Source organism: Acipenser ruthenus, chromosome 29 (assembly GCF_902713425.1).
Source record: "Acipenser ruthenus chromosome 29, fAciRut3.2 maternal haplotype, whole genome shotgun sequence".
Taxonomy (NCBI): domain Eukaryota; kingdom Metazoa; phylum Chordata; class Actinopteri; order Acipenseriformes; family Acipenseridae; genus Acipenser; species Acipenser ruthenus.
In genome coordinates, this window is record NC_081217.1 from 4,483,084 (window position 1) to 4,502,726 (window position 19,643).

At 40.1% G+C, this 19,643-nt stretch overlaps 1 protein-coding gene across 6 annotated transcripts in view; it reads right to left on the reverse strand.

Moving 5' to 3' along the window:
* Positions 1-19,643, reverse strand: part of LOC117431279 (extracellular sulfatase Sulf-2-like) — an 87,441-nt gene that overhangs the window by 5,937 nt on the left and 61,861 nt on the right. For 5 of the 6 annotated variants that reach the window (XM_059003698.1, XM_059003700.1, XM_059003699.1 and 2 more), the window contains 15 exons: positions 18,576-18,822; positions 17,122-17,361; positions 15,262-15,413; positions 13,032-13,201; positions 9,533-9,683; positions 8,785-8,960; positions 7,342-7,470; positions 6,232-6,288; positions 5,925-6,054; positions 4,035-4,236; positions 2,370-2,622; positions 2,056-2,152; positions 1,792-1,886; positions 1,288-1,347; positions 104-273 (listed from right to left, as the gene is read on the reverse strand). In XM_059003698.1, coding sequence (XP_058859681.1) covers positions 104-273; positions 1,288-1,347; positions 1,792-1,886; positions 2,056-2,152; positions 2,370-2,622; positions 4,035-4,236; positions 5,925-6,054; positions 6,232-6,288; positions 7,342-7,470; positions 8,785-8,960; positions 9,533-9,683; positions 13,032-13,201; positions 15,262-15,413; positions 17,122-17,361; positions 18,576-18,750 — 2,257 coding nt within the window. In that variant the 5' untranslated portion in view covers positions 18,751-18,822. The remainder of the gene's footprint in view (positions 1-103; positions 274-1,287; positions 1,348-1,791; positions 1,887-2,055; positions 2,153-2,369; positions 2,623-4,034; positions 4,237-5,924; positions 6,055-6,231; positions 6,289-7,341; positions 7,471-8,784; positions 8,961-9,532; positions 9,684-13,031; positions 13,202-15,261; positions 15,414-17,121; positions 17,362-18,575; positions 18,823-19,643) is intronic. The other variant, XM_059003701.1, reaches the window with a different exon arrangement.

The following is a 19,643-nucleotide window of genomic DNA, read 5'->3' on the forward strand; positions in this document are numbered from 1 at the left end:
AAACAGAACCAGGCCCCTTATATTCTGGAAAGTGGGGATGATTTGAAATCTTCGCGTATTTGAAGAATCCTGTCTATCTCTTGATGTAAGCTGCAGTTCTCACTTGTCCAGAAGGGGGCAGTCTGCCAGTGCTGGTTGTCGTGTGTGAAGCAGGTGAGACCTGGCATGCTGCAGGTGTCGTTGTTCCTCAGTCTCTTGAGCAGCTTGCGCAGTTTCTTCTTCCTGCGTTGCTCTTTCTGCTGCCACTGCTTCTTGTCCTTCTCCTGCCCTTTCCTGCAACAGCACACAGGCACAGAGAACACATGTCAGATAGGACTCTCTTCCACTGGTTTTGCCTTGGGACGTACTTATGCTTAATTTCCCTTATAGACTATACAGTCATCACCATTGACTAGATGGGATAAGAAATGGGGAAACAATACCTTGGGGTCAAGGACCTGGTTTAATGAGAAGCCAGCAGTGTGTGAAAAGCATCTCTTCCTTTCAAAAACAAAACTGTGTTTCAACCTGGGCGGGTTTATACCTGAATCGTAGACAATGATGGGCCACCAGAGTAAAGCACTCCAAAACGGACAAGACTGGGAAGGAAATCTCTTGGGAATGATTACAAAGACTGGTTACAATGCATCTAAACAATGTAATAAAGGGGCTAGATTATGGTTTAAAAAAAAAAGAGGTGGGAATTCAACATTCATTTAACTGGATACAGTAGGACTGAGTGTGGAAATCATCAACATCATTGTATAATAGTGAGGTGCTATACAGTCCTGTTTGAATACAGTAAAACTCATGAGCAGGTCGATGCATGTTTTGGCTAGTGCCTTCATCAGTATTAGTTTTACCTTGAGTGTTTTTGATGTTACTGTATGTGTAACCCTACGGATCTACGCACCAGATGGTTGAGCTGTATGGATGGAACTAAGTTCTAGCGGTTTGTGTGATCCGATTACAGGATGAGACTTCACAGTAAGTGCCTCTTGAAGACATGTGATTTAATACGAGTTACAGAGCTGGAGATAAACCCATCGCATTCAGCCGATCGAGGCAGGGTTTGGTGACCCCTAACCTCAGCTCGCCCTGTCTCCCATTAACGTGGACTGGACTGAGTGGCTGCAATAGGAGTCTTGTTTCCATCCCTGAATTTGTGTGAAACTCTTCAGCTCTACGTTCTGAATTATTAAAGCAACGCATTATGAAAGCATCCTTGCTTCCACACTTAACGTCCCAAAGAGGCACTTATGTCAAAGCCTTAGCGATGCTGACACATTACATCCGAGCTCTCCTTACCTAAAAGGGTGGAGGTTGGCTCCTTTAAGCTTCAGTTTCTTCTTGTGCTTAGACTGGTAACTAAAACACAAGAACAAACAACAGTGTAGCTGGCTGAAACCTGCTCTAATGCAATCATCTTCGGTCTGTCTACATATCAGATTAAAACAAGTTTGTCCGAAAGGTATTTGAGTGATTTCAGGAATCCCGTTTGTAGGAGGTAAAGAAATCCCAATGCGAGACAGAAGTGGTTTCCCCAGGTCCCAGGGTATAGCTATGTGTTGGAGTGTCTGAATACAGCAGAACGTTTTCAACAGATGCAAGATATTGGATGGTAGTATTTTAGAAGAGCTTTTTTTAAAACTAGGTAAGAAAACCCTCTAATTTAACCTAAAGTGAAACTACAATCCACATTTGGTGCCAGGCTGATTATGTGTTAGTTGTTGTTTTTAGTAATATCATTCTCTAGATGTTTGTATGTAGTGACGGTGGTGCTCTTCAGACCAGCACAGTCCTGAAGCACACCTGAACTTATTGCAGTCGCACTCCTCCGGTCTGGCTCTCTTCAGGTGACCTCTCACTTCTCGCAGGTTCTTTATCTTGGTTTGTAGAGTTTCAATCTACCGGCGAAGCAATGTTAGATATATTGAAGTTTTGCTGTAATGGTATTCATCAACATCCACTGTTTTAGCAACAACAGGGGCCTCATAATAACCTTGTAGGAGCAGAAATGAACTGAAATCTGATAACTGATAAATGACACAACTAGAAAAAAAAATGAGGACTCACCTCGTGATCAATATGAAGTTTGTGATCCTTCCATGCTGTAAGCGACTTGTACAGGTCAGTGTCACACTTCACCGTGTCATTGGCAAGAATGTAGCACCTTAAAAATACACACATGTATTTTCTTTATTATTTCACATAGCTACACAACAAAATAAGCAAATATGATCAAAGCTACTGTTTTGAAACCATTTGTATTCCTAATATTCTTGTATTCCATATTCCATCTTCCATTTTCCTTTATACCACTCTCGAGATTTTGTCCATTAGGAGAAGTGGTTTTATAGTGTCACGTGATAGAGATCCCTCTGCTGTACCTGTGAGTGACCTTGATGGAGGAGGGTATCATGAGCTCATTGGGGCTGCTGGAGCTGGTGAGACTGCCTGTGCCGCTGAACCCCTCATCCTCCTCTTCCTCCTCTCCCCCCTCGGACAGCCGCTTGCTGCTATTCCTCGGCATGACGGGCTCATAGCCATCCTCCAGGTCCACGCTGTACAGCTCCCCGTTGAGCTCCACCGACACAGCGCGCGACGAGCGGTTCCGAGCGTAATTCTTGTTTGTCTTCATCTCTGAGAACAAGGGGGGAAAAAGGGTGGAAGGTACTGCCTGTTTCTTATGATCCTTATTTTAACCATGGTATAAATACGCTGCCTTAAGAAATATAAAAAGTAATTCTAAATACATGATAAATAAACTAATCATTTTTAGTTTCCAGGGTGGTCAGATTATTCAACATTTGTGAGGTTAGGGTGAGTGAATAAATAATACCAGGAGGGGGCAGTATTTAGCCAGCATGGTTATTAGCCTGTATTGAGATTTAAACCTGAACACTGGATATGAGACACACTGGTGCTAAAATCTATAGCACCACATTTGCACCCTTGATTATTAGGTAATTTATTGAAGTCTGCACATAACGAAAGATGCTTTCTAAAGAGTTCTTACAAGTCACATATAAATACATACTGACTAACCAGACAGAAGCCTGCTTAGTTTCAAAGACAAGATATGAACCTTGAGGTGGTGGGGCTGCAGGTGTTCGTGATGCCAGTGTTTGTGTGAGACCACTAGATGGAGTTAAAGAGCAATTTATTTAAGAACTACCTTTTGTATGAGAAAGGGAGAATATAAATTATGCAATTATTTTCATTAAGGTTATCACAATGAAGTGAGGCTGGTTTTTTAAACCTTATCTACAGTAATACTTGAATGCGTACCGAAGCTGTGTCCAATGTGCAGTCATGCAGAATTTTAGTTTTTCCAATTTTATTTTTTATTTTTTTTGTGCTAGTCCCATGTGTAGACCACAAACCTGTGCTATGCATCCTGTTATACTTTTCTGTTGATTTGATGATACTAACTCGTCCTCTTAATGAGAATGCATTGATGCACTACATTGGCCTTAATAAAATTAGTTTTTAATTAATTAAACACTAACGTTCATGCTCCTTTTGCATGTGATTAACTTTACCATAATTAAGTGGCTGTTTGAAATACTGGGCGTTCTTCACCTGTTAACACTGAGGACTGTTTCTGTCCTACACTGTTTCACTCCTGCACTGTTTGTCTAGAAATAAATGTAAATGTAAACACTGAGGACTGTTTAAAATTACATGTTAGTTACAGTGTGCTTACCACTGAATTAAAGTGATTTCTAAGGCTCCGAAGCCGCCGGTTGGTGCATGTCTCGGAGGGTCTGGGTCTATCCATCTTTCGCTAAACTTTACCCAATGCCAAGTCCATATACTGCCACCAGTTGGGCGGGAATGGCAGATGTAAGGTGACTTTTAATTGGATCATTTTATTGCACATACTATTTTCTTTAAATTTATTGGTTCTCATTTTCAGTGATCTGATTGGCCAAATTAGTATGTGTAATCATTAGAATTACAACACATACTAAAGTCAAATTAGACTGTGTACTAAATAATGCGTTTCCGACCCAGATGGTCTTCCATAGGTGTGCTGTCTGTTCACTCACTCTTCTTGCTAAAGAGCTTATTCCTCTTGACTGGACTCATTTGGAAGTCGGTGATGTCACAATCGCAGTTCCCAGAGTTCCTCCTGTAGAGCTGAGACTTCATGTTGGCCACGCCCAGCTTACCCGCGACCGTCAGGCTGGCCATCCGCTTGCACTTGTGAAGCCTCAGCTTGCCCATAGCATCCTCCACACATTGCCACTTCTGTTCACAAAACACAAGCATGGAAAACAGAAAGCAGACTCCTGGATTTGTTCATTACATAGATAAATCATTACCTAATTGATTTAATAGTCACTTCAAAATCATAGTTTTTAACTAGCCATAGAGTTTCAGCTTTAAAAAAAATGCTGTAATATTATACACTGTTATTTTTAGAAGCAGTTTGGATGTCTTTGGATGTGAATTGCACATTCCTAGTTTATTTTAGTACAGTATAACTGACAGAATAAATAATAGTGGTGTTTTTGTGTCTAACTTGTGCAACTGTTTATAATGTAGGTGTTTTAAAGCAATGTTCTAATGTCTGGTCAAAATGGGCATCATATCAAACTGATATTTATAAAATGGTGTTTAGTACAAGAAATGGAATCTAGTTACATAAATGAAGTAGCTTTTCTCATTTCAAAAATGCGTGGGCATTACAGGGCTAAAGACTGGGTGTCCACTTGATACAGTCAGTACACTTGGAAAACTGCATTTTAAAACACATGGCTCCAAAGCATATGAAATTCCCTGACACAAGCTGATTGTTGCAAGATCATTGGCGTGAGTTTGAAAAGCATTGCATGAAGTAATTAGGCAGTGACTTTTTATCTGTTGAACGTTGTCTTTTGAGATATCTGCATATTCCGAATTGATGAATGAAAAACAAGAACCAAACGATCCTCGACACAAAAGTGGGGCCAGTGATATTAATGCTAATGCTAATAAGAGTTAAGAAAATTGATTTCAAAAGCTTGGTTTGTACTCCTGAATTTTGAAGCTGCTGGTCCTTGGCGGGAGAAATAGAACTCCATCAGCACGTTGCTGCAGCTGGACATTCCCTGTGCGGAGTTGTCCATGGGAAGACATTTCCTCTCAGTATACACTTTACTGACCGGTCACAATACCACCCAGACTACAGTGCCTCGCTGGAACCTGAGAATCCCTCTCTCCACTGAGCTCAGTAATTCTAGACCCAAACTGCTCTCCGCTGTCAGGGCTCAGTATGCTATCATGTAGTGCAACTGTAAGATAAACGCAACCTTTTCATAGAAATGATACACGTCTAAGCTCACGTTAGCTCGGCTCATAATAACACCTCTCCTATGGAAAAGCAATTTCCTCTAACATGCTGTAACTGAGACAAATGCCCTGTCGATAATATAAAGCGCTGGCCTATGCAGTAGTTATATTTCAGTACAGATGCCACTCGATTATCTAAAAAATGTCATACTCTATAAGCATGTCTACTGTACTGTACTTCTCAAATCTAACCTTCACTGATGAATATCTTCTGTTAACCCTCATACGTTTGCTGTGGTAAATTGTTATAAAAGCATAGACAAGTGTACTCAAGCATAGCCTTGCTTGGTAAATCAGTGGGATAAACAGGTATAAAACATAAGGCTAACCGTGGTAAAGCACAATATAATATATACAGTTGTAAAAGCATGATGAACTGCAAAATGAACGCGTAATTATCCGTGGTAAACTTTTAAAAGGGTTCACAGTGCAAAAAAATATTTATATTACAAACGCTGCGTCTCCTTATAGTTACAGGACGCATCCTAATGTACTGTCAACTTCATACAAATGAACTTGAAATTGGCAAGACGTTGCCATGTAATGAACTTGTAAGAGGACAGGAGGATGCTGAAAGTGTGGGAGAGGAGGGAGCCGTCTGTTACCTGACCCAGCTGCTCGCAGGGCGTCTGGTACTCCGCACGCTGGCACAGGTCCTTCACACGCTGGTACTTGGGCAGGAAATTCTCCTCTTGGGTGGCCTCTGTACCATCGTCCCTCTTGTGCAACAGCTTACTGGAGGAGAAAAAACAAACCATTTTCATTTGATGTGCATCTATGAAGGGCATTGTGCTGTTACAATCTATTTGATTTCACTGCAGATCTGAATGGTGTCAAGGAAATATGTTATATATATATAATTCTGACCCCCAGATGCAGACCGGTTCTTTGTCTGAGGGCTTGTGCACCTACCCTCTTTCCACAAGGAATGAGTCTCTCCAGACCTTTCCCTTCTTGTTAAACTGGAACCTGTGAAAAATGAGAACATTCCATCAAAAAAATAACACCTGGCGCTATAGAACGGAATCTGGTATCTTAACAGAATAGTGTGGAAGCCAGTGATTGGAATGGTGCTGTTATATTAAAATGGATTTAGTGTACTGTAACTTGCATGACCTGTGATTTCTTTTCCATTTGATTGGAAAGTTAAGTATTCATGTCACACTATATATCACCAGACCTCTTGTATAACCCCAGGAGTACCATTTACTGTCTTTTGCAGAGAGACTGCATTTATTGATCTGCAGCATAATCACCTCTCTACGAAACAGATTAAATCAACAGCCAATACAAGAAAAGCAATACAGGGGGGAAAAAAAAGCTGCTTCACTTCAAGGAACGGTGACTTACTGGCAGTGAGGAAAGCTAATTTATTCCTGATTACACGCAGGCAAGCCATGTGATTTGAATCCCATTCCAGACCCCCTTCTCTGGCTACGGAAAGCCTAAACATTCTCCTCATGGTTTAAAATATCCAGCAGTAGCTTTCACACTCGTTTGAGGCATCAGTGGGGTCGATTTATTTACTGTAGCTGCATTACCTGACTCTAAGTCATGACCACATAGCAATACAAGATACAACAACAGCCTAAAAGTCTCTTTGTGATTCACGCTGTAGCAATTCAGGTCATTTAACCTCTCGTACTGTGATGCTCATGTATTCCGATACAAGCAAAATGTATCATTCACATTAAATGGAAGAACATAATATAAATATAAAACTGCCAACATAATTGTAATATAGGTCTTCAAACTTTATAAAGTGCTGCCTTGATATTTTTCAATCTGGTCTTACACATAAAAAAACAGATAAATATTGAAAGCAGTGAATTAGTAAAGGGTTCTTATACAGTGAAGTACTGTATACGTGTAATTTACTGTCATGAATTACTGAATCGTGGCATTACGAGAGAGCACTGCATATTACTTTATTACACTGTGCATATTTAAATGATGTTTTTCATGACGGCATTAGGATGTAACGCAGTCAAAGGAACCAGCTACTTTGGGGGGTTGTATTACCTGTTTACTGGCCGCTCTATGTCCAGCAACTTAAGGATCGACTTGCCGTCCATGTCCGGTGGAATGTCCAGTCCAGCAATGTCCATGATGGTGGGAGCCAGATCAATGTTCAGTACCATGTGAGGATTTCTGTGTGGCACCAAAGCAACATAAAGGATTAAACCCTTGCAAAAGTGCTGTATCTTAAAAGAAAAATTCAGATAAAAGCCTTGGACTTAAAATATATATGTATATATATATATATATATATATATATATATATATATATATATATATATATATACATTTGGTGTAATAACTGTAACACATGGTTGACGCACGTATTTGTAACATTAAAGTTTTTCAGTTGATGGATGCAGTCTAGCAGAAGCAGATAGACATGGTGTTCTTGCCGGTAAGTGCACTAAAGTAGGACCTGACACAACAAGGTCATGATGCAACACTATCATTGCAAGGTCACAGGAAGGATCCCCACTGCACTGAGTTAGCAGAGTACATTAGTTTTGAGCTTAATAACATGCTCGCTATAATGGCTTTCTTCTTGTACATGGGGTTTTGCTGCCTGGTCTTTAATGGACTGTAGAGAAACATTGTAGAGGAAATGCGCTGCCAAGATCTTAAGCACCTCCCTGAACCCAGGATTAAACAGGGCTAGCAAGCAAATGCTTTCCCCGACGACTGACTTGATCCTTTCTTAAAGCGGGTGCCATTATCATGGTTATTCTTTAACACCGGACATATCAACAGGATATAACCATGTAATCCATGTAAATGAAAGGGAGATGGAAGAAAACAGGCTTCCGAGATTTCAAGAGATTACTTTGGCTCTTTTCCAAGCCCTCGTGCAGAGAGGCAAAGCTCCGGACATAAGGCAGAGTCATCCAACAAGGGATAATCTGTCCCAAACACCAAACAGACATGCTGATTTCTCTAAGGGTCTGTTAAGACTGCCATTGCACTTTCACTGTAATGTGTGATGAGAAAACACACTGTACAGTCAGCAAAACAGGGCCTTCCAGCATGAAAAGCACTTGACTATATCTTTAAAAGTCACATAAAAACCACAGCAAGATTCCAGTAAAGCAGCTGGAAGCAAGGGGAGTTTTTTATTTGTAATATTAATATTTACATACATATTCCACTTGGCTTGAACACACTTTCAGAATGCTCAGTTTTGGTTCTAAGTGTATAGTTGCAGGCTACACAACCAGACTTCCTCTTGTGCTTTGAGAAATTTAAGAACACACAGCAGTGTTCTATAGAATGATAGAACACTTTGACTGGTTTTTGATGTCCATGCTTTTTCTTTTTTCTGCACTGTTTTATATAATGATTAAACCTGTGTGTGATCTCTATGCACTGTGTATCCAACACCAGAAGGATCACCCCAATCAACTTTCCTGCCAAAACATTTCAAGTAAAAGAAATCAACCAAGCTCTCACATGTTGCCAGCCTCCACATTGGGTCCTCGTATATAAAAGGGCACTCGGATGTCAAACTCGTAAGGCATCGATTTCCCCTTGACCAGCCCAAACTGCCCGATGTGGTAGCCGTGATCCGCTGTGTAAATGACGTATGTATTGTCCAGTTCACCTGTTTCAACCAGCATATTATAGATCTTTAAAGAAGCAGAAAGAATTAGGTTAGCAAACCCATGAATAAGAGACTTTGAAATCCTAGTGTGCCGGAAACACCAGAAGAGACATGACCAATCACACATTTTATGTTATCCTCTTATTTTCAGGAGTGTCAAGGTAGAAAATAGACAGAAAAAACAGTAATTATAGGCTTCTCTCCTGAATGAAACTACTATTGCATGCATCAGTTCAGGTTCTTTATTAAGTTTGTCTGCAGTGTTGTTTGGTTTCCAAAGGGAACTGTAATTAACGTTGGGGCAAATGAATTAAATGAGCATTCAAGTGTAAATACACAATAACATCAGGAGGATAATTTTTTTTTTTGTCATGTAAAAGCCCTAACAAGATGAATCTCTATCAGGAGAGCAGAGAATTCACCTCCGAAGGCCTGGGTTCAAATCCCACTTCTGTCTGACGTCTAAAGATTCTAACAGACAGTTATCTGTAATGAAGGAATGAAAGCAGATGCACAGCAGCAGACCGATTGCAGTGGCACCGCTGCTGCATTTGAGATGAGTGATCTCAGAAGCAAGCTGGCTCTTTATTATTTTACCTTTTCCATGGAGTCATCGACGGACAGCAGTGTCTGCAGGCGCTTCCTCTGCAGCATGTTGGTGAACTCCATGTGGATGGGCTTCATGGGCCCCGTGTATCTCATTATCCAGTGCTTGTCAGGATTGGGCGCGTAATTGTAGCTCGGAGTGCTGGGAAGGCAATTAAGAAACAGAAACGGAAAGGTCACGAGATGCCAGTGAGAAGGTCAGAACGTGATGAGAAGAAGCTGAGATGCGGCTGTTGTTTTTTAAATGAATAATTCTGAAGTTGCTGGTGAACGATCGGCAGGACTGACTAGAAGCCGGCGAGCTGCAGACAGGTCTACGTGAGCTTCTGCCCAAAGGTCCGACATTGCACCTCATTAATCCTGCCATAGAAATCATGTTGAAAAAAAAACACTGCTTCATTTTGGGGGATTGCATTTAAAAACAAAACCCATTTACAAGTTATTAATTACAACTGCTGTATTTCTTTTTTTATTGATTTGATTCTTTAGGCCAAACAGTTAAAGGATGACAATGAGACATTAACCCTATCAATATACTAGGGTAGTGCAGCAGGGCCAATGCTCTTACTCATATTTAACCATCGGAAGCAGGTGGGGCTGTTTAACCTTATTTGACAGCGATTTCAATGGGTTTGGAGTCCAAATGTAGATATTACCACTGGAAGTGCCCTAACTTTGTACTTGAGTAGTATCATCATACTCGTTACTCATACTCATTACTCATACCCGTTACTTGGCACATCCCTATACACTTTAGCTGTTTTGTTAGTACACTGGCGGAGAGCAAAAGGGTCAGGGCAATATACCATAGATGAAGAACTTATGCAGAACTGTTATTTTTTAGTACTAGTTTCTGAAAATGCAAACATTTTGATGGCTGCAATCAATAATAAAGTACCAGCAAGATGACTTTTTTTATTAGGACAACTAAAGCCTAAAAACAATGGAAGCGTACTGAAACTGTACTGGCCTTCAAGACTTGCTTTACAACTAATACACTGGAACCTTCCTCCATAATGCACAACATGGTTTTGCACTCCTTCACAGGAAGGGCAGTTTGGAGTGCAGGGAGGATATACTTATTATTACTCGACGGCTCCGTGAGAAAGCCCTATTAGCATGATAGAGGATAGAATAATTTCCGGATATAATAAATGAAATGTCTTTACCTCCCATTCATTTCACGTTCTCTCATTTCACTTGATTCAACCCACACTCGCTCGACTAAGCCTGAATGATCCTGCTTTTCAGAATAATAGGTGCAGACTATTGCTTAAATCATCAAGGGTGTGATATGCTGTAATGTGATCGTTATAAGCCTTCAGTTGAACTTGGTGGAATCAATACTCTTTAACAGCGTAGAGCGTTACTGCATGCTGCTCAGCTGAACCCCTTTTAAACTCCCTTGTCTAAGCAGCTCTTTTATTTTCTTCACACAGATAATGTAATTTGTCGTTAAGCAAATCAAAAAGGCTACTTTTCATAGAACAATTGAGTTTTCCAGTGACAATCAGTATAAACAAGGAAATAAAGTCAGAGACAGTGACGACTGATTGAGTTTGAATGCTTATTTATCACCTTGTATATTCCCTCTTAAACCTAATTTTCCCATAAATGCAGCTGACAGGACAATCCTGTTAAAATTGCTGCAACTGACTGGGATACACTATCAAGTATAATAGTGCTAATGCAGTACCGAATACAAAATAGCATCAATTTCAAAGCATCTGTATTGCAACCACAAATGGGACTTAAAAGGCATTCAACTTAAACTAATGGAAGTACACTTTTAATAATCCAGTACAAAATAAAATGTTTAATGACGTCATGTTGCCACCTGAGGTCCCCATAACTAAGCCCTTCTAACTGATCCACACAGAGTTCTTTGGAATCAGTGAAATGTATTTATCATTCGTTTTCACTGCTTAAACCGGTTTAAAATGCTGAAAACTTTCCTCCCATCCTGGGATGTATTAGGAGATGTGTTGGCAGAGCCCAGGGCTCCTGTGGTTTAATCTTGCTTCCACCCTGCTGCCTCCTCTTTATTACTCCACATTAAATCCTCTCAAACTAGATTCTTCCCAAAGCCTCCAGCTGCGAAGGACATGGTAAGCCATTTTTAGTAAATGGAAAAACCTGATTGCCTTGTCAGTGACCTGAACAATCATCTTGTGTAGTAACAGAAGGCTGGGTACAAACAGGGTAGCATGCACTATTAGAGAGAGAGAGAGAAAAGGAAACACCTGCCCAGGTTTATCCTCATCAGAGTTGGTAGGGCAGGCATTGGCATTTACATGTGCAAGGTATGTATATTGCGGTCGGATGCTCGGTAAGAAAACAGTAATTGCGTATCTCGCTGAAAGCCAGCTCAGCGGAACTTGATGTTTCAAACTTGTGTATGAATCACATGAAATTAGGTGAAGCAATATTATACATTGCTATTCTTTCCCCTGAGCTATATTATGCATTTTTTAGACTGCTACTAACATGCCCTTTGCGTACTGTCTTTGCCAAATGCCTTTTTCCAAGAAATGCAAATTGCTTTATATTCAGTGTTGTGTAATAAAATAAAACTAAGGTGACAGGCAGAAGAAATGTGTGCTTTTGTCCCATTTCCCATTCTCATCAATTCAAACTGCACTGATCATGTAGCAGACCTGTGAGTATGGGAGAAGAGAGGGGGCGGATGATGAAACTGGCACCAGCCAGAGGCGTGGTTTGGTTATTGGGGTATAGAGATGGATCATTATTATTATATAAGTGAAGATGATTCAGTGTGATAGTATGCCTTGATATTGTGTTTAATACCACGCAGTTCTCCGAGGGGTCAAAGCTGAGGCGTGTTCCGCCCCCATACAGAGATTTCAGCTGCGTACCCTCAGCACATTCTCAGACGTTTTTAACCCTATTATACTCCCGAGGCCTGAAACAAATACAATGCAGGAGTGCCATTAAGTACTATATCTACCACAGTGGCTACAGCCGCGCTATAATTGTATGTCTACTCTATAGGATAAAATATTAAATTGGCTCAATTACCACAGAGCTGTTGAATTTAAATTGCTAAATTTGGGATATACAAGCAATTAACTCCTTAGCCCCTGCATTTGCAAATACACAGCACTAGAACTGTAAATTACATTGCCATATATATATATATATATATATATATAATCAGTGTGATTGTTTTCCACCCCAAGTGTCAAGATTGTCGGTACATTTTTTTTTCACTCAAAAAAAACGTAACATCGTTCTGTATTTCCAGTACACACATGTATGTGTTAGGGTGCTCTTTAAATTTAAGTGATGTTGGAGAGGAGCATTTTCTAATTTGATAATGTCCCTAGAGATTTCGCTGAGATTAGCAGCATGTTTTAGCAGAGGTTTTTTATAGCCTTAGCTGATAGCTTGAGAAAGCTCACACTGATATAATCCATTAAATCTGCTGCTGATCTTTAAACACAGTAGGGGCTGCTGCCTGAGAACTCACATGTGCTGGGAGGCATTGGGGAAAGCGTTGGCATACTGTGGGGCAGAGTCCTCCGGCCCATGGGGGGCAGCGTGGCTGATCAACATCATGATGGGCCGGTGGGGATACATCTTCTTCGACATACGGAAGTAGTTGATACTGTCATTTGTGATGAGGTCAGTCAGGTAGTCCTGAATGAGGAAAAACAAGCACAAAGGCAATTCATACGTTAAGGAAAGCTGGATCTAAGGAAAGCAATTCTCTGAATTCAGCTGTTTTAATTTAGTTTCAAACATACAGTATTCCTCCGCATTTAAGACTTTTTTAACCAATTTTTTTCTTCAAAAAAATGGCCGGCATCTTGATTTCGAGTACAGTATAGTGATGCGTGTATTAAAATCATTAACAAGAGATGTGACTGCCCGAGTAGGCTCCCTGGACACGCCCCCCAGCCAATCGGATCCTCCCAATCAGCTCAGCTCCGAGCAAGCCTTCCTGTTTACCACAGCAGCAGCGTTTCGTTATGAGGCTCAGTTCTAATCAGACCCCCGTATTTTTCTACTTGCCAAGCAATACCACAGTTCACAAAAAGGGAGAAAAACATGTGCGAGTAAACAGAACTGGAAATGAGAAGCAGCGGATAACTGTAATGCTCTGTGTGACAGCAGGCGGCTGCAAACTGCCTCCATACGTTGTTTTCTTATATGAGTAAATGCATCTTTGTAAATAAATCTTCATTTGACTTTTGATTTTTTCCTCAAGTTGAGGGTGAGAAATTTGGGCTGTGTGTTAAATTCGAGGGCGTCTTTAATTGGAATGAATACGGTACTTTCTTTTCCAATCACAACATATGAACAGAATGCTCCATGAACATTCATTGAGAGCTGTGGTTAAACCATGAGGATAGGTGTAGACTTCCGTTCTCATTCATGGAACAAATGCAGAACTCCATAAGCCTTCATCTATTTCTTAAACAATAGCACAATACTACCAATAATATTAAACGATTCCTATTAAAAGAAATAGTGTTACACAACATGTAACATTATAAGATACTGTTAAATGATTTCACACATTTAATAACATGCTAATATGAATGGATCTGAAGCCTAAAGATTCCACTCAGATATTTTACATCTAATAATACAGTAGAACATGTAGTGTAGAACTACTTTGCAAAAATACAGTAAATTGCTGCTACTTCAGGAGTGAATTATTCTGCAAAATCCACTCACTAGGGTTGTCTATATTTTGTAATTGGCTCATTCACAAAAGTATGTGTCTTAATTGCGTGATTATAGAACGGCAAGTTCAAAATCACAGCATGACTGTTAATGATCTTTGCCAGGATAAAAACGTTGAACTTCAAATGTTTTTATGCAATGGAAATTGTAAATAACCTAAATCCCCTAATTGTAGGTTCTGTGTCGTACGAATGGCAACAACCACGGCAACATCTTTGAACCTGACAAAACGTGATTTGTGTACTTCAAAGAGAGCTCGCAGCTTCTCAGAAATGACACAAATCTTCTCAACAGTAATTCCTGTGAGGGATGGAAATCAATTGTTCCGTGACTGCTTTGGAAGCATTTAACAAGCACTATTTTCGCTTTGGTGGTTCTTTTCTTCATTAGAGGAATGTCTTCTTCTCGCCAGGTCTTGCCACAGTTGGAGGATAGCACAGAAACCAAATCGATGCCAGGTGCTGAGAATTTCTTGGCCCAGGCTGAAAACCCAAATGCAGGCGCTGGAACACTGAGAGGCACAAATCACTTTGCTGGGCTCCCCAAGGACACTAAAATCTGTGTCCTGGATACTTGGCCTGGTACAAACACAGCTGCGAGAATGACCCTCGTCAACGAGACCACTGCTTCAATGCTGCTTTAGAAGGCTACATTTGTACTGTAGATCATGGAGTTATTTTAATGCCTGCTTTAAAACACTGGCAACTGGGATTGCTACTGGCCTTGGTAAACCAAAGCACTGTAAGTAAACTAATGGGGCCTATTCTCATGATCTAAGGGCTGGTGGATAGAAATATTGCTTCACTTTAACTCTATTTGAATCCCCCCCATTCGTGCTTACCCCCTGTAGGGATGTCTTGACCCACGTATTAACTTCATTAAACACTAAATACAAATATCTTTGGAGCAGGTCTACAAGTTTTATATTGCTATAGTGGCATTATATGCAACGAGTAACCTGTTGGATTGTGATTCTTGTTGGATATAGGGGACCTAAAAGCAAGTACCTTAGGATATTCATTTCCATGCTTCTCTTTCATGCCGTTTCTGCAGAGGGTGTAGTTGTAGAATCGGGAGTTTTTGACTAAACCCACCCACTCCTTCCAGCCAGGCGGGACGTAGGAGCCGTTGTATTCGTTCAGGTACTTCCCGAAGAAGGCTGAGACAAGAGACAGAAAAAAAATAAACATCTCTATTTAGATTGCACTTTCCCATTGGAGAGGTTTCCGTACTGGGGTAAATTACGTGATAAAACAAGAGAACATTTACTGCCTGTTGTACTGCCGAATGTGTATGCACTTCTTCACTCGCACGGAAAACTGCAGCTGTTCTTAAATCACAGTACCAGAAACAATAACCGGGCACCTGTCTTCTTCTTCCGTACAGTTTAAATAACTGTGACAATGATACTAAAGCAAACGACTGCTAGGGAAATGGATTTTAAATAGCCGGTGGAATCATTCCAGTCACTTAAATAGAAGTCGTTTTGGTTCTGTGGTCCACTGAAACACAGTAAACAAAAACTGATTTGTGTTTTCTTTCAATAAGAATAGGCTGCTTTCCTAATTGCCTTTTCTCATTTCGGTAAACTCACAGATATAAACGCAACAGTGCTTATAAGTCTTTTCCAGCAACCGCAAATGAGGCTCATGTACAACGCTTAAAAAGCACAGACAGGAAAAAAGCATCATTCATCTTGAAATTCCTTTCCGGAAATTTGCCATAAAATACCACTATGCTGTAGTTTGAAGTTTAATCCAGCTTCTTTTTATTTCTGTTGACGCAGTAACTTTAGTTAGCAGTTATAGAACGGTCTGTTGGGAGCGAGCAGTTTCACAAGAGCAGGCAAGACATCGCTGTGTGTTAAAACAGCTGCTTTAAGAGAGTTGAACGCACCCCTTGTGTCTCATACAATTGCCATTTACCAATACTGAAGGTATGTGTATGTAGCTTGATACAAGATTTTACAATATCTTAGAAAAGAATAACACACGTTTATAGAGTGGTCAGTTTCGTATACATTGCATATAAATATATTAAATTTATTGCTTTTTTCAATGATTTTTAAAAATAAAATTAGAATTTTTCATAAACCTGTCACTTTTGAAAAGTAGATTAATAACTAATATTATTAACATGGGCTCAGGCAGCAACCTTGTAAAAATGTTTTTTTTTTAAATGTGTGTGACACAACGTCTGTAAATATCTTTAAAAAAAAAAAGGAAAGGGTTAAGGCTGTTGGTTTTATTCACATTCTGGAAGTCATTTATTTTCTCAGAGTAATCCAGGTTTTTAAACACAGACCACGCTGCAATATTTCACATAGCTATTTGCATTATGTCCGGGGGCAACAGAAGTCATGGAGTGCAGACCCTTCTGTAAAAATAAGCCCTGGTTATTCCCCGAAATCGAATAAAACTGAAGCAGTGTTTCAGCTCTAATTGTATTAGTAGTGGCTTTGGTTGCAGGTGTTAGCTGGGTTATAATGTTGAGGGTGAAGGCAAACAAATGATTCCAGCCTGTGGCACAAATTCTGTTATTTCATTTGTGCAGATTTCTATCAATCCTTCTATAACCCTGGTCTTTCAAACTAAAGCAAATATTGATCCATCTGCCATGTTCCACAACTTTATTATTATTATTATTATTATTATTATTATTATTATTATTATACTACTGGCAACTGAATTTCCATTACTTAATTTAAAAGTTATTACAGCAGAACACTGTACCATATACATCACTTCCCCTTTCCCATATAAAATACATGAAAAGATATAAAATACAGCAAATCTGGATGCAGCAATTGAAAATCTAAAGGCCAGTCCCGACCCGTGGAGCCGAGTTGCTCCTGCAGAGCGCTGTACCTGTGCGGTAGCCGGTGCTGTTGAGGTGCACTGCGAACGTGTGAGGCTCGTGCTGTGCCTGCCAGGAGGGGGAGGAGCAGTTCTCGTTGTTGGTGTAGGTGTTGTGGTTGTGCACGTACTTCCCAGTCAGCATGGAGGAGCGAGAGGGGCAGCACATGGGCGTGGTGACGAAGGCGTTGGAGAAGAGGGTGCCACCTCGCTCCATGATACGTCGCGTCTTGTTCATGGCTTGCAGGGAGCCTCCAAAAATACAGAAAATAACAATTATTCATTTTGTCAATTACATAAAAACGTACATGACCTTTTAAGAATAGAAGTGACAGAAAGAGGTTTTGTATGGTAAATGTGATGTGTGGCTGTGTCATAAAGCACCCCAGTGCAATCAACATGAAACCGTTTTAATAATAGAGAAGCGATTAATATCTGAAACCACACAATGCGTGCTTTATATTGATTCAGGAAATGTAATTTTCTTTTCGACGGTGAGCAGTGAGCAGAGCACAGCCCGTGCCAAAGTCTGTGAAACATGAATGTGTCGAATCCAAAACGGATACAAGAGATACAAAACACAGCACTTGCAAAGCCAGTCCACAGCGTGTCTGTCCAAGAGCTAAAGAGAGTCCAAGTTTATTAAAGGGTTTGTTTCCAAAAAAATATTAAATACTCCTTGCCAGACATTACATATTATACCGAAAACTGTAACTCTTTTGAGTAACACTTTACACTGTGTTTCTAACTACTGTGTATTTAATAGTATTTACTTAGCAAATACACGTGCACTTACACACACTTGCAATGTTATCATGCAAAAAGATGTACACATTAATGTGCTCAATGTGTAAATCTTTTTGAACGATATAACCCTAACCCTTTCCTGATACAATTCTGTACTTACATATATCATACTAAAAGATTTACACATTAAGTACAGGGTAACTATGCATAATACTATTGAACTGCTGTGATTTTAAACAGAATCCTCATTCAGAGGCATTGTTGTAGAAAAAAATAAATAAAGCTGTTCTTCCTTTTATTGGCAAAACAACAAGTCCCTTACTGTTTTTTTATGAACTTTATTTTCAGTTAGATTCAGATGAAGCTGATTTTTCCTGCCACAGTGTTTGTAGGTTCACTTCCTGTGTTACAGGCAATAGGACCCCCACCTGCACCTCGCACTCCCTTTTTTTTGCTGCACACAGGAAACGATGGGAGGTCAGGCAGTTTGTTACTGGGTGGAAACAGGTAATTTATATAAAACCCCAGCACAGGTTCACAGCAAATAGATGAAATGAACAGTGTTCTCAGCTATCACTTGAATATCACAACACTAATGAAGCCAAAAAAACAGACTGCTCGACTCAATTGCTCATTAAGTTTTACAGATTAGAGTTCATGATTACATTTGACAGTAAATGGAGTTTGTAAGTGTCTCTTGAGCCCTGCATCGAACTCACCTAGCTCAGTGTCCTGGTCATCGGTGAGGACGAGGATGATGTTGGGACGGATGTTTCTGCGGTCACGCTGGGCCCGGCTTTTCTGACGCTGGTTTGAGAGGAGCACCGAGCCGTTGGTGAGAGACATGACCCCCAGCACAAGGAGCAGCCCTGAAGACAGCCTCAATGCTGCCATCTTGTAAAGAGCTCAGCTCACTTCCTCAGGAGCAACTCAAGAGATTCCTCGTCTCTGCTTTCTGATGTTATCCTGGCAAGAAAAGAAAATGTATATAATAAATGATCTCAGCTTTTTGACGTTTGTGAATTTTAAAACTGAGAGAGAAATGGTACTGATGAAACAAAATTTCTTTGACGTAATTGTCAGAATATAATGTTCACACCATGTATACCAAATTCACACACAAAGTGTCCTTTTTTGTCCTTGTAAAAGTTTGTCCTAAACTCATAAATTACAGGACATTGATGTGTTTGCAATTATTATGCATTTGTTGGCCCTACTATTTATATGAAACATCTATCCTACACTATATGTGAATCTTCTTTTTCAGCAAGCGTATAGGGGTTAAAGGTTACAGTATTAAACCACTGCACCATTTAGACCCCGTCATTGACCTTGCAGTCCTTTTTTTTATTTGAAATTAGAAGTTAGCCATCCATGTACCATTGAGCAGACAATACAAAACGTCCTATTGCTATAGCTCTAGCGCGTAGAATATTACAAATGGATCCCGCTGTCCATTCATGCCCTGAATTCTATTAAGTTTGCTGTCACATTTCCAATCCCTTGTCAATTCTTGTAAAGATAAATTTCATGGAACAATTCAAATCAGATTGGATATTTCTGTTCCTCATCAGTTATTTTTTTATTGGCAGGTATTAAGACTGACACGTTATCTGGCTTTGGTTCAGTAATTCATAAGCTCTCTAACAAAACCAAGGGGAATACACCAGCAGTTTAGATTAACACCTGGAGACATGCTGGAAGACACCTGAAACACCAATATCTGCTCTGTTATTATTGTCCCACAGTTGCCTGGCAATGTGTTGCCAACTTTACCAGTAATTGCT